General features: G+C 38.8%; 1 protein-coding gene across 2 annotated transcripts in view; it reads right to left on the minus strand.

Annotated features, from left to right (window-relative positions):
• PLEKHH2 (pleckstrin homology, MyTH4 and FERM domain containing H2) overlaps window positions 1-15168 on the minus strand; it is a 141985-nt gene that overhangs the window by 57747 nt on the left and 69070 nt on the right. For both annotated transcript variants that reach the window (XM_037744409.1, XM_017544855.2), the window contains exons 9-15: window positions 13678-13753; window positions 11586-11680; window positions 10449-10593; window positions 9283-9419; window positions 9063-9173; window positions 8816-8902; window positions 6392-6550 (exon numbers count right to left, since the gene is read on the minus strand). In XM_037744409.1, the coding sequence (XP_037600337.1) occupies window positions 6392-6550; window positions 8816-8902; window positions 9063-9173; window positions 9283-9419; window positions 10449-10593; window positions 11586-11680; window positions 13678-13753 (810 nt within the window). The remainder of the gene's footprint in view (window positions 1-6391; window positions 6551-8815; window positions 8903-9062; window positions 9174-9282; window positions 9420-10448; window positions 10594-11585; window positions 11681-13677; window positions 13754-15168) is intronic.

The following is a 15168-nucleotide window of genomic DNA, read 5'->3' on the forward strand; positions in this document are numbered from 1 at the left end:
GAAGTTCTTGTGCTGTGTTTTTCAGCTCCATCAAGTCGTTTATGTTCTTCTCTAAGCTGGTTATTCTAGTTAGCATTTCTTCTAACCTTTTTTCAAGGTTTTTAGTTTCTTTACGTTGGGATAGAACACATTCCTTTAACTCAGAGAAATTTGTTATTACCCACCTTCTGAAGCCTGCTCCTGTCAATTTGTCAAATTCGTTCTCCATCCAGCTTTGTTCCCTTGCTGGTGAGGAGTTGTGATCTCAAGGTGGGGGAGAGGCATTCTGGTTTTTGATGGTTTCATTCTTCTTGTGCTGGTTTCTTCCCATCTCCTTGGATTTATATAGTTTTGATGTCAGGTAGCTGCTTGGGGAGGTGGCCTTTACTTTGTCTGCCTGCAGAGGTGCTGCTGGGCTGCCACGGATTCAGGGGAGCTACTGTATCTTTTATTTACTCAGGAAAATTAGGCTGGCTTCTGCAATGGCAGCTTCCTTTCACCCAGCTGAGCTCGATCATTCATGTTCACTCTCTCACTGATGTTCTGGGTGCGAAACTCTGGTATGAGAGTTTTTAGCCTGCTGGCTTTGTGTGGGGGTAGCAAACCTGTCCTGACGTATGGGCTGTTTCCCTGTTTTCAGTTCCCTTCCTCTCTAGGGGGCAGGTGGCTCCATCCAGCCAACTTTCTGGCTTTCGCATCAGCCAGTGCTTCCACCTAGATCTATGCTGACAATCCTGGTGCCGTGGAAGTTGCTGTTCTGCCCTGTTTAGGCAGCTCACTGAGGCTTTTCAGCCCAGCACAGATCTCCTGTTCTGTGGGTTGTAGAGGGATTGGGTGGAGTACTGTAGGTGAACTGAAGTCCCAGAGGGGGAGATGCCCTGGTCCTCTGGTCACGTGCACAAACCTCCTGAGTGAGGCAGTGCCCTGCCTTGCCTCAACTTGCCCTATTTGGTTTATACCCGCTGTCCGGCCAGACCCACAAAATGAATCTGGTACCTTGTTTGGAATTGTGGAGACCACTCAGCTCCTGCGTCTTTCTTGCTTGGAGCTGCTTTCTAGAGCTGCCTCTTATTCAGCCATCTTGGGATCCCCACCCTATGCCAGGCACTGTTCTAACACAATTTATATGTTTATATAATTCATTTAATCCTCCCAATACCTTGTGAGGTTGGCTTTACTATTATCCCCATTTTACAGATGAGTATACTAAGGCACAGAGCCTGTAAGTAACTTCTTCGAGGTCACACAGGTGGTAAGTGGCAGAGCCAGGACTTGTGCCCAGGCAGTGTTTCCCACCCTTGCCCTTGCCTCTTAGCCACACTGTCTCCACATTCTTACTCTCTTTACTTCCAATAACCTTTGCTGTCCCTCCACTTTTGCCACCTATTCCCTCAGCCATACCTTAATCCTTTTTTCTTCACTGGGAACTGCTCCATTTCTGCAATTTACTTTCTATTCTCTGATCACAACTTCCTCCCAGTTCCTACTACTTCCCTCCCCCTCTCACTTACCACACTCCTATTCCTGTTTTTTGTTTGTTTGTTTGTTTGAGATGGAGTCTCACTCTGTTGCCCAGTCTGAAGCACAGTAGCATGATCTTGGCTCACTGTAACCTCTGCCTCCCAGGTTCCAGTGATTCTCCTGCCTCAGCCTCCTAAGTAGCTGGGATTATAGGCACACGCCACCATCCCAGGCTAATTTTTGTATTTTTAGTAGAGATATGCTTTCACCATGTTGGCCAGGCTGGTCTCGAACTTCTGACCTCAGTGATCTTCCCACCTTTGCCTCCCAAAGTGCTGGGATTACAGGCATGAGCCACTGCACTTGCCCACACACTTATTCTTTGACCTCATTCATAATTTTAAGCCCCTTGATCCTTCCATTTTATTCTAGCTTATCAGTTACCTCCTGGACCCACAGCTTCTCTGCCAACCTGGAATTCCATGTTTCATCATGAAACAACTCTTGCTCTGGGACCTGTGATTATGCTGTATTCCTATGCGTCTAACAAATTAACAAAATTCCATCTCCATTTGCTTTTAAATAATCCAGTGAAGAATGTGGCCAGAGACAGAAAGTTACAGTGGGTAATAACTGTTGAAACTGGATGATGAATATATGAGGGCACATTATATTATTCCCTCTATTTTCAGATATGTTGGCAATTCTCATAATAAAACATTAATTTCAAATATCATCTTGATAGATATGTGGTAAAGCAAGCAAAATGGTGATTGTAGAAACAAGGTGATGGGAATATGGGTGGTCACTGTAAAATTATTCTGCTTTTTTGCATATTTGAAAATCTACATAATAAAATGTTAGAAAAAAATCACTATCCTCAGTTCAGCACAATGTAAATCCTCTGCTCCTATTTCTGGGCATCTGAAGATGTTAGAGAAAAATAACCAATATGAACTCAAATCAGAAAGTCTGGTGGGCCTTCAATAACACTTATCAAGCCTTCTATTTATCCTAGGGTATATCCTACTTTCCTGAATGATTATTCTCCATCCTTTTCCCCACTCCTAGTAAATAACATTGTCTTACAGAATAATGTTCATTGAGAAAACTGAGGGTATTAGACATGCTGTCACTCAATGTCCCACAAACTTAAGGTACTCACCTGCACCCTTCCTCACCTTTCCTCTGGTTTCAGCCCTTCCAGTGTGCCTTCCCACCGCATCCAGCCACCCACTTCTTCTGCACGTTGTCTTTAATCTCAGTCCTCCCCTCTTTCAACTGTCTTCCCCTTAGTTTGTAAACTCAAGGCATATCTTTCCCATCCTAAAAAATGCCTCTCCTGACTCTAGGTTCCCTCTAGCTTGATTCTAATGGACTGAAAGGTAGAGACAGTCCTTCAAACTCAAATACTTCACTTATTAGTCTCCCGTTTACCCTTTAGCCCACTGAAGGCAATGTGTCTTCTCCTCTGAGCACATGTGACACACAATCCCTTCTGGTCATAGGCGTTACTCTCAGGTCTCTTGCACACATCTCCTTACTATGCCCTTAAATTTCCAAGCATTCCCCTGCTCTCCCCTGCCCTACACAATTGCCACATGTATGCTAATGATTCCCAGAAGTCTTCTCTCCAATTTAGCCCTCCATCTCTCTCCTCTGATGTTCTGGTGTTCTGCTGCTTGCTGGACTTCAACTAAGACATCCTCAGGAGCTCTTGATGTCTTCCAAAATAACCTTCCCATCTTCTGAAAACTGCTCCTCTTTCCTGAGTTCTCTCTTACCTGCTATCATCTTTCTACCTGGCATCTTTATCTCTTCTACTTCCTAACCCCAAATTCAATCAAACCAAATTATTTAAATTCATCCTCTCCTCTTTTCCTGCAATCCCTTCAGAGTCTCATCCTCTTCATGGGAACAAATTCCTTAACTGTTCTTAGAACCTCCACCTTGCCTCCCACTAATTCATCTTCCTCTCAGCAGAGTAATCTGTTAGCACCATGAATATGCCCATACCCCTGTTACAAACCCAAAGGGTTTCGAACAGTCTTCAGGATAGAGACTTAAGTCCTTAAAAAGACAAAAATAGCTCTCCACCATCCATAGGCCCCTCTAGCTTTTTCTCACAGCTCACTACAACCTCCACCTCCCAGGTTCAAGCAATTTGCCTGCCTCAGCCTCTCGAGTAGCTGGGATTACAAGTGCCTGCCACCACACTTGATTTTTAGTAGACACGGGGTTTCACCATGTTGGTCAGGCTGGTCTCAAACTTCTTACCTCAGGTGATCCACTCACCTTGGCCTCCCAAAGTGCTGGGATTACAGGGATAAGCCACTGCTTTGAGACTCTAAGCCTTCATTCATGGTGTCTCCTAGTCTGGGGTACCCTTCTGCCCATTCCCATGTGGTATAACTAACTCCTACTCCTCCTTGAAGACTCAGCACAGGTAAATCTTCTCTCAGACGTCATTCCTGACACATTTCAATAATTGAACCTTACATATATCATTATAAATAAGCTTTTGTCTCCCTCTTTCTTGGTAGATTATAAGGCTCTCGGAGGAATGGGACAATGGCCTATTCATGTTACTATCTTTCAGCACATTGTGCTGCAATGTGGTAACTGCATAATACATTTTTGTTTTTAAGTAACTTAATTTTTATATAGAAAATGTCCTTAAGCATTAAAATAAAAATTGCAAGAGTGAATGTCTAGAATCAAATTAGTCATGTTCTTAGTATCTACCTAGATTATTCTGTACTTAATATGTGACAACCTGAAAAAACTTCTTCCCCTCCAAGTTATTCAAATGCAATTCTATACTATCTCATATTACAGCCTGAATGTGAGTCAAAACAAGTCACTCAGAATAACTGAGGGAAGCTGTTCTCCCATAAGGTTCTGAGGGTGAAAATATGGGGTGGACAAGCACAAATGGCAGGAAGGGAACTTAATAAGCATCCTGTGTGTAAAACCTAATAATTTGGTCATCTGAGAATCCCATCAACTCATATACTCTTTTAAAACGCAATTGTGAAATGGGAAGTGGAGAATCGCAGAAATGTTACAGGAGCAGAAACTGACATGCCATGCTAATAAAATGAAACAAGCAAGCATACAAAAAACCTAATTGTGGAAGAAGTAATAAACCTTTAGCCATGCGATCATATTAAATTCTTAGGATTTGATATACATATGTGGTCCTTGAAACAGAAGCACAGCTCTTTTTATGAATTATAGTAAGAATGTGATTTAAAGTAGCACTGTGTTCACAGGAAAAGTCCTGTGCAAATATTTCGTTCCCTAACCCATCAGTAACTAAGAAAACATTTTCATAGTCATATTTTAGAAAAAACACAGTGATAGTATATCTCTTTGTTTAATGCAATGGTGAATTATTTTTTACCTTTGCTATAATTGGTCAGTCCTTTTAAATATTATGGAATAGCTCCCACCTACATTCCCACATTATTAATAGAATAAACTACACAGTAGCATAATTCCTTTCCATCTAATTTTTCGTCTCTTACATAATCAGAGTACACGAATGAGGAGTGACTATGTGTGTATAAATATTTTATTGTATTTTTTTTAAAAGTGACCAATAGGACTTTTTAAAACTTAAAAATAATGTTAAGTATAAGTCAATACTTATTCATTGTAAAAAAAAAAACACAGAATTAAGCAAAAATAAAATAAAATCATAGAGATAACCAATATACCTTGGTATACTTCCCATTCAGACATTTTTCTATAAATACTTAGAACAAATAAGGAATAATAATGTAATACTGTGCTCCTCACTTAATACATCATATTTCTATAGCATTAGATATTCTTTTTCAACATTTAAAAGGCTGCATAGTAAAGCATTATATGGTTGTACACAGCTATACCTTACCCTACATCTAAGTTGATCCCAATTCTTCTTTATTATGAATGATGCTGTGCAAGGAATCTTTCTGGGGTAATGAAAATGTTTTGTATCTTAGCAAAGTCACATTAAATAGCTTTTAAAACTAATCAAACTCTATACTTAAGATCTGTGCATTTCAGATACATTAATTATAGCTCATTTTTTAAAACAGGAAAAAAAATGCTGTGAGGAATATCTCATAATTAAATCTTTTGCCAATTAAAACCATTTCCTCAGAATACATTTTTAAAAACTGAGACTGCTAGATCAAAAGACATATGTATATGTGTACATGTGTGTGTGTGTTTTTAAAATATTTAACATTGATTTGTTCATTCAGAATTATTGGCTGAGTTAACACTTCAGCCAAGACATTGCCAAACTGCCTTCTAGAGTAATACTCTCACTAGCAGATTTCCTTCTTTTTTTCTATTGCCTCTATAATTGCAGAAACTAGCAGATTTCTTAATCTGTGTCAATACTAGGTTTCAAAATTTGTAAAAATGTTTTACCTTTCACCAGATTTTAAAAAGTGGCACCTATTATTTTAATCTGTGCTTTTTAAAAAAATTCTGAGTGACAGTAAAATGTTTTTCCAAATGCTTATTGATCACTTGTATTCCTTCCAACCTCGATGATCTCTACTCCTTTCCCATTGAGTCCTTGGTTCCCTTCCCCCAAGTTGGTATTCACTGTTTGCATACTGATTAGAAAAAAAGTGTTAAATATTAATGATATTAACCAGTTTTCACATGTTCCAAAAACCTCTTCAAACTTTTTCAATCCTTCCTTATAAAATTCTGCTCATAGATTTTTTTTTTAATAGAGTCTTTACATTTCTACATATTATAGTCAAATCTGTCACTTTTCATCTTTATAGTTTTTGTCTTGGGCATCATACTTTAAAACACCCTTCCCTGTCCCCTAGATCACCTAAATATTCATTATATATATTCTCTGACATCCCATTCTCAGTGATCATGGGGCTCATGCCCGTAGTTGCCTGGGGCATTGCTATGCACAGGAGGTTCCTACCTTAGTGAGCAATCCCTTCACAGTGGGTTTGCCCTCAGGCTGCAGGGAAAGTGGGTTGGCAGCTTGTACTCGAAGAACATTTTGTAACACTTTAATCCATTCTTCTAATATATTAGGAGAATCTGCAGTCAGATAGTATGTGTGTTTTTCAGTGGTCAACTAGAATGCAACAAGAAAGGCATGGGAAAGAAAATTGTGAAGATTTAGGATTGCATTTCCTTGTTCATTATTCAAACATCATTACTTAACATGGAAGCAAACATGCTAAACCTCCACTCGCAGGTTCTAAATAAATGACTATGGTATCATTTAGAATATTTTAACCACTTTGTGAGAATCACAGCAATTAAATTTTAGTTGAAATAATTTTGTTACTTCAGTTTACTTTAAAACTTTTCATAGTATTCGACTTTGGGGTTATGGCTTTGTATCTTGTTTATTTGTCACATTTTCCTTTTCTCTCTTAAATGTGCTACAGATTCCTACTTATTGAAATGAGAAGCAGAATGATTCAAGAGGTTTTTGGTGTTTGTTGGTGTTGTTGCTGTTTGTCTGTCTATTTTTTTTTTTTTTTTTTTTTTTTGAGACGGAGTTTCGCTCTTGTTGCCCGGGCTGGAGTGCAATGGCACAATATCGGCTCACTGCAACCTCTGCCTGCTAGGTTCAAGCGATTCTCCTGCCTCAGCCTCCTGAGTAGCTGGGATTACAGGCATGCACCACAACGCCCGGCTAATTTTTTATATCTTTAGTAGAGATGGGGTTTCTCCATGTTGGTCAGGCTGGTCTCAAACTCCCGACCTCAGGCGATCTGCCCACCTTAGCCTCCCAAAGTGCTAGGATTACAGGCTTGAGCCACTGCAGCCGGCCAAGAAGAGGTTTTTTAATTCAAATGAAGAAATCTATTATAAATAAAATGAGAAGATCTTGCATATAAGAAGAGAAATTCTTGGAACAAGCATATGATTAGATATTATTAACTCACAATTTTCCAGTCTCAAATTAGCCACACTGCAAATGTTCCAAATATTTCAGAAGCTTACAAATGATTCTTAACTGCCATGCCCAAAGACAAAACTTTCCTTGATTCTCTTTTCTAAATTTTTGAGGGGTTTTCAGGTATCATTTACTGGAAACATTGATAATGTACCTTTCTGGCAAAGCTGTCTTCCGCCCTCCAAAGGAGCAATATGGAAAAACAATGGTTATTGAAAACATTTCAGAAATAAAGTGTCTGAATTTAAATTACATATACTAGAATATCTCAACAGCCTGTGTTTTAAAGTTAACAGACTTCTGGCAAGACTGGCCTTCTGTGTGAGTAAAATGGGCAGCAGCTACCTCTACAGGGTGACTTGCTTGGCAGCACAGTCCCTCTGCTCACCAATATATTTCCCACTTAAATGTTGTGGCATCTGAAGTTCATACAAGAACTGTCATTTCCAGTGAGTGATGGAGGGGCTGGATGCCTTCGATGACCTGATGCAGCAGACCCACATCCAGCCCTGGTACCTGCGGGTGGAGAGGGCCACCAGCAAGGCCTCCCCAGCGCACTGAATGTCTCCGCACAGAGCAGGGGGAAGGCAGCAGAAGACGCTAGCTGCCAAGGCCTGGGCCACTGGGCCAGCGCCTGGCAATGCTTGTCGGGGCAGGATCATTCTGGCTCTTGCCACCCACCCCCGACAGCCCTCTCACTTGTAACACTGGGCACCTGCTGGGGCCCAGAAGGATGCTGGGGAGGAGTTCCAGCCTTGCCTTTGCCCTGGGGCAACCCCTCCCTGTCCCAGCCTCCCTGCACTGCCACCCCTCTACCAGGGCCCTCAGTGGCTGTCCTGTGGCTACATCCTGTGAGTGGAGGACCCTCAACCGGACAGCAGGACGGTTTATTTTCAGTAGAATCCTACCCCTGGGTTCCCTTAGTTCCTGATCTTCTCAAGCCTCCCAGGACCGGGACATGCTTGCACTAAAGGATAGGTTTGTGATACCCAACGTGGCAGACATCTCACGGGAAAGAAAAAAAAAAAGAACTGTCATTTTCAGATTCTATATTTAAATACAAATATTCCTGAATTTCATAGTACATTATATAACTAACATCTTCTTCAGAATTCATTTACCAGATAGCTCTTCCTTAAAATAGCTTCACAGTCTGACAGCTGAGAATACCTGGTAGATTAAACATGAGGAAAGAAGAGTATAAAGGAAGAAAGGTGAAGAAAGTGTAGGGGGGGTTACCCAACACAAATGTAACTTATAGTTTTAACCAAAAATTCTTGGACTTTCACATACTTTCAAGGCATCAAACTAACCCCAAAGTGCATAAAGAAACACAGAATTATCCAATCTCCTTTCAATTAGGTGGATAATTGAGAATTGAGTTTGGCATGATAGGGATTAAAAAAAAAAGAGTAAAAAAAAGTTAAATACCTGAACTGTTTGTTTGTTATCTCCTCTTAAAATACTACAGGATGCACTAAGCTCAATATGGCCCTGGGGTTTTCTAATTACATCGCTCTGTATGAAAGGAAGAAAAACAAATGTAAAGTGATTAACTTTAACAGTAACCATAAGAAATTATTTGTATCATTATTTGCATTATGAGAAGGAAATCAATCAGGCATCTGATTTATAGTTTGAGGAATTATGTTCTAAACAGCAAACATTTTCCACTCACCGGAGATTTGTAGTAAAGTAATTCACCACCTTTAAGAACAAACCACCGCCGCTTCCATGACTTGACTTTACCACTCATTTTTAATAAATAACCAGATTTTTCCAGTGGTTCCTAATTTTTAAAAGATAAAAAAAAAAAAAAACCCAACTATTTTCAGTTTCCTTTTGTAGGCTCAAACTGACTGACTCATTAATTTTTAAAAATCAGATTCAATATTTACATTTTTTCCATTATCACTGGAAGATGAGCAAGTTTTTGGGAGTTTCTGCTCTGGCTGTGAGTACTCTGTGTCTGTGGAGTAAGCGTCAGGAGGAATAGCATAATCACTTTCCGAAGCCACAGAGGAGAGAGACACACCTAAGACAACAAAGAAAAACATCAAGTCAGTATTTTATACTGGGGAGGGCTCAACACCGGCTCTGAGTGCTCCTACAGAATGCAATTATTCCTGAATCAAAGCTTCCCTAGAAGCTTTGATTTTTTCTCATTCCTTTGGCTATGAATAACTTTTAAAGCAGAAAATAGAACTAAGGGGCAGAAACTGTCATGTAAATCTCTAAGGAAGTGAAAGGAACAGGAATCATATTTTGGTATGATTATAATCACACAGCTATTTTACATATATAAAATATATGCAAGAGTCTACTCATGTATCTTTTATTAAGAATTAAAATATGTGTATTTACACATTGATAAATAGGCAAACAAATGTTGAACCTTAATTCATCGAGATTTTCACAATCACATTTTAAATTAATTTCTGTAATCACTTTTAAATTAATTTCTGTAATCCAGAGGTTCCATGAAACACAGTTGGAAAACCCACAGACACACCATGCTGCATTAGGGGCTTTTATAAAATACAGATGCCATTTAGTGCAATTAGATCTCTCTGTAACTGCTACCTACACACAGAATTTCTTTAAAATCCACTAAAAATCATAGACATATCCCAAGTAAAGCTTTGGTTGTTCTCTAACATCAGTTTAATTGACAAATTTTAAGGTATATTTTCTGCCAGTTAGCAGTGTAACAAATTTAGCTGAAATAAGTCTATTTCACAAACTATCCAAAATGCCAAGAGAGAAACCTCATTTTGGCCAATTATCTCACTTTATTCCAACAATCAGGTGATCTCCCTCTCACAGACAATATAAGGCTAAAAAAAAGAAAAGAAAAAGACTATATAATTTGTTGGAAATCACAGAGAATTAAGAAGAGAATTAGGACTAGAATATAAATGTATCAGTCATAGGCTAAAGTTCTCTTCACTAGGGTCTGAAGCAAGTTCTTTGATTTAAAAAATATCCTATTATAGAGATAAAATTCCCAATTAATATTCAGAATGATCTGGAGTTGCCTCATATGCCTGCAATCTTCCCTCACCTCGTTTCATGGCTCTGGGGCTGCCTGGCCCACTCCTACTGTGTGAGTCTGACTCTGACGTCCGGGAGCTGGATCTGGAGCTGTCTTCTTCCTCTGACCCAGATGAGTCATCCAGGAAAGGGCTGTTACTTATTTGGGTCGCCTTCTAAAGAAAAGCAGAACCACCCGCTTGTATCTATCCCTAATGTTAGCAGTCATCCAAGAAAGGGCTGTTAGTTACTAGGGTCGCCTCCTAAAGAAAAGCAGAGCAACCTCCCCATATCCATCCCTGAGGTTATCACTTTCTTTAGATAACAGAAAGTTTAACAGGAAGAAGTCATAACATCTGATTTTTTTTTTTTTTTTTTTTTTTGAGACAGAGTCTTGCTCTTGCGGCCCAAGCTGGAGTGCAATGGCATGATCTCGGTTCACTGCAACCTCCACCTCCTGGGTTCAAGTGATTCTCCTGCCTCAGCCTCCCGAGTCGCTGGGATTACAGGCCCTTGCCACCACGCCCAGCTAATTTTTGTATTTTTAGTAGAGACGGGGTTTCACCATGTTGGTCAGGCTGGTCTTGAACTCCCAATCTTGTGATCCGCCCACCTCAGCTTTCCAAAGTGCTGGGATTACATATGTGAGCCACCATGGCTGGCCAGCATATGATTTTTAAAAGGAATTTGGGAATGTATTTTGCTGTTATCAAAATCATGTTGTTAAACCCCGAATTCTAATTAGCAATTATAAAAGATTCCTGAAAATATAACGTTGTCAATACTTGATAATCCTTCTTTTAACTAATACTTCAAGCAAGGAAGGGGTACCCTGGCACTGATACAAAGATCTGCCTAAATTAGGAGTTTTCATTACATTATTCATAGTATGTCTCCTTTAAACAATTCATGGCCATGGGGAGGTGGGGGAATCACATGGGACACTGTAAAAACTGGCTCAGACCTCTAATATTCTGATAAGAATAAGTGTCTTCTCAGACCTTTCCATTGCTTCTTTTTTATGATATGGTAATGTGAACTTGTAAAACTCTCTATAAAGGGAGAGCCTGTGTAAAATGTTAAAAATGGAATCTGGAGCTGAATTAACAATTTTCTTGATCCATCATGAAGAGAAGCACATGTTTTAACATTAACAATAATGAGTTACCCCCTTCAAAGTTGTATACACTGGGGTGGTCATGTTCTTGTATATCAGAGATGTATAAAGTCCTGATGTGGTATAGGAAAGGGTTACAACAGAATCTGAAACAGAAAAATAGGAAACAACATTTTAAAAAATCTTCTAATTAGCACATTGATCTTTTTCTTAAGATTATAAATTAGCATAATTTCCATTTGAAGAGAAATTGGATTAATACATGATTTACCAATTGTATAGTCTACTTTGTAAATTAAGGCATTTACAGGTTTATTTTTATACTATTTTACATAGTTCATTATTTCCTCTTGTGTGCTAGTTCCCTAACTAGACTGTAAGCTCTTTGAGAGCAAAAACCATAGCTCTTATTTCCTTGGAATCTCCATGCATACTTTGCTCAGGCTGGGCAGAACTAAGTATAAGCAAGTGCTTACCAACGAACTGATTCAGTGAGCAATACATAGGAAGATATTCTTTGACTATTCATCACCCTATTACCAGCATGGGATCAAAACCACTGTTATGGCAGGGCATGGCGGCTCACGCCTGTAATCCCAGCACTTTGGGAGGCCAAGACGGTGGATCACTTGAGCCCAGGAGTTTGAGACCAACCTGGGCAACATAGTAAAATGTCATCTCTACTAAAAATACAAAAATTAGCCAAACATGGTGGCATACACCTGTAATCTCAGTTACCTGGGAGGCTGAGGCAAAAGAACTGCTTGAATCTGGGAAGCAGAGGTTACAGTGAATCAAGATCGCACAGCTACACTCCAGCCTGGGCGACAGAGCGAGACTTGGTCTCAAACAAAAACCAAAACCACTGTTCTTAAGCCTTTATCAGGTGAATCTGATGTTGAAATATTGGAATACAATTTCCTGGCTGAGTGTGGTGGCTCACACCTTAATAGCACCTTGAGAGGCTGAGGCAGAAGGATCACTTAAGGCCAGGAGTTTGAGACCAGGCTGGACAACATAGTAAGACCACACCTCCACAGAAAATCTTAAAATTATCAAGCCATAGTGGCATGCACCTGTAGTCCTAGCTAATCTGGAGAGTGAGGCAGGAAGACCACTTGAGCCCAAGAGTTTGAGGCTATAGTGAGCTATGATCATACCACCACTATACTCCAACCTGAAAGAGAGAGTAAGACCCTGCCTCAAAAAAAAAAAAAAAAAAAAAAAAAAAAAAAAAAAAAAAAAAAAAAAAAAAAAAAAAAAAGGATATAATTTCCTGAATGGAAAGAGCTGCAGATAGTTAAACAGGAATTGAATACAAATAGTTATCTCTAACATATGAATTAATGGTGGGATAGGGAGGAGGTGGTAGAAAAAACCACAGGAAAATTTCTTTTTATTCCAGACAGTTCTCTGTTGTTTGATTTTATTTTTTATAATGAGCATGCATTGTGTCTACATTAATTTTTTGGAAGAAATAAAGAAAGGGGAAATGTGTTTTAAATTCTGGGGGAAAAGGACATAGGGGCCTACATTTTTAACATTTTAAACAGTTGAAATGCCATAGTTTCTGATTTATTCTCCCTCAGGTTAAAAAAAAAATACATCAGAGTTGAGTGTATCTGAGTTCCTACACTAAGATGACTTTCAATTTTAAAATGTAAATCAGCAACCCTAGAAATCATTTTTGAAACTTTACACAACTCTTTATTCCAATGAATTTAGACATTTAGGAAATTCTTAGTGAATGAAATAGGAATACAAATCACTTTTCTAAACTTTTTTTTATTGTGGTAAAAAACACATAACATAAAATTTACCGTCTTAATCATTTTTAAGTGTACAGTTCAGTAATGTTAAATGTATTCACACCATTTTAAAACAGATGTCTAGAAATTTTTCATTTTGCAAATCTGAAATGCTATACTCAGTAAACAATAAATTCCCTTCTCCCCGCATATCCAGCCCCTGGTAACCACCATTCTGCTTTCTGTTCCTATGAATTTGACTCTTTAAGTACTTCTTTAGGTGGAATCATACAGTATTTGTTTTTTTTGTGGCTGTACCATGTATTTGTATTATGTTATCCCTTAGCAGAAAGTCCTCAAGTTTCATCCAGGTGGCGGCATGCAAAAGCACTTACTTTTATTAACATTCTCCATATTGAAGGCCTCAGACATTCGAATACCTGATTTGGCTACAGCATAAATTCTGCTTTCCTGGGGTAAAAGAGAGAGTTTGAACAGGGTATTTAAAGCAAAAAAAAAAAGATTACTTTCAGTACATGTTTTTCATTTGTTCTTCATTTAAGATTCACTAGAATACAGCATTATTATAGTTGGCATCATCAGTGCCAACTAAAATATGTCATTGTGAATAGTACTGAAGAGATTTTTCTCCATCTGCTAGTTATCCCATTACTTATTGTTTTCTCACATTTTTGTTTCATATTTTATAAATTCTTTTGAAAATGTGAAGAAAAAGTAAGGTAAAGCTTATTCACAGTTACTGACTACACAAAAATACCACCTTTAATATTCTTATCATTCTAGAACATGGTTGGTGGTGGAGGGTAAAACCAAGAATGGCTATAACATTAAGCTAGAAACCATTTGCAATCACTGATTACACATAAACACAACTTTTAATATTCTACTATTCTGGAACATGGTTAAACAAAGGAAGGAAAAAACCTGAAGTCAGAAATCATAGATAGAGTAGCATTAAATGCTATCGCCTTCCTATGTCAATGTACATTTCACTCAAGTAGAAGAGACATCTAAAGTCAAACAAGAAATAAATATGAGAATTGCAATGGAATTTATATTATCTTGTTCCAAAAGTAGATAATTTTGTTTTCTCTTCTCTTCTGAGAAATCTCTGAAACAGGTATTGGACAGGCTACTAGCTCTGCCCCCTTGAGAAAATGGACCACAAGTAGTTCCTAATGCATAGAGCAACATGTCCTGAATTTTGCAATGAGTTTAACTTGGACACAGCTGACTGTCCAGGACATAGTGGGCAACTAAGGCCATCCTCTTCAGGACAGCCAGTGGCCCCTGAGATCTGGCAAGAGATCTCTGACTATCAGGGATATTTTAGATTGAAAAGTGGTTGGCTGAATGAATCAGATCAAGTTTCTTGGAGTGTGAGATACACACAGAGACAAACAGCAGAGTGGGCAGAACAGAAAGACATATAACAATAAGGCAGTAATCAAGAGATGGGAGGCAGTCAGAAGCCCTAGGAGAGTAGGGGAAAGTATTTAATAGTAGAATTAGGGGACTGGAGGCCTGGGAAGACAAGCTGAGCCACTGGAGCAGGGGCAATGGATGTCACTCGTTTCTATCAGAGATACTGCTGACTCATCACATGTTGTCCCACTAGAGTGAATATTGTAATTTGCATGATATTCCAGTTCAATAAGGATAGGCTATGCCTTAAAATAAACTCTTAGAAATCCTTAAAATAAACTCATATTTATTGAGGTAACTAGAATACATCTCTTTTCCTTGAAACCTGAAAATACCTAACAAACAAAGAAATAAAATCTCAGACTTGGCCAGTCTGCTGGGAGGCTTTTGAAAAGCAATCCTGCTTTTTCAGGAATGAATAGCTTCAGAAGTGTAAGAGA

Source organism: Cebus imitator, unplaced genomic scaffold, assembly GCF_001604975.1.
Source record: "Cebus imitator isolate Cc_AM_T3 unplaced genomic scaffold, Cebus_imitator-1.0 Scaffold172, whole genome shotgun sequence".
Classification (NCBI taxonomy): domain Eukaryota; kingdom Metazoa; phylum Chordata; class Mammalia; order Primates; family Cebidae; genus Cebus; species Cebus imitator.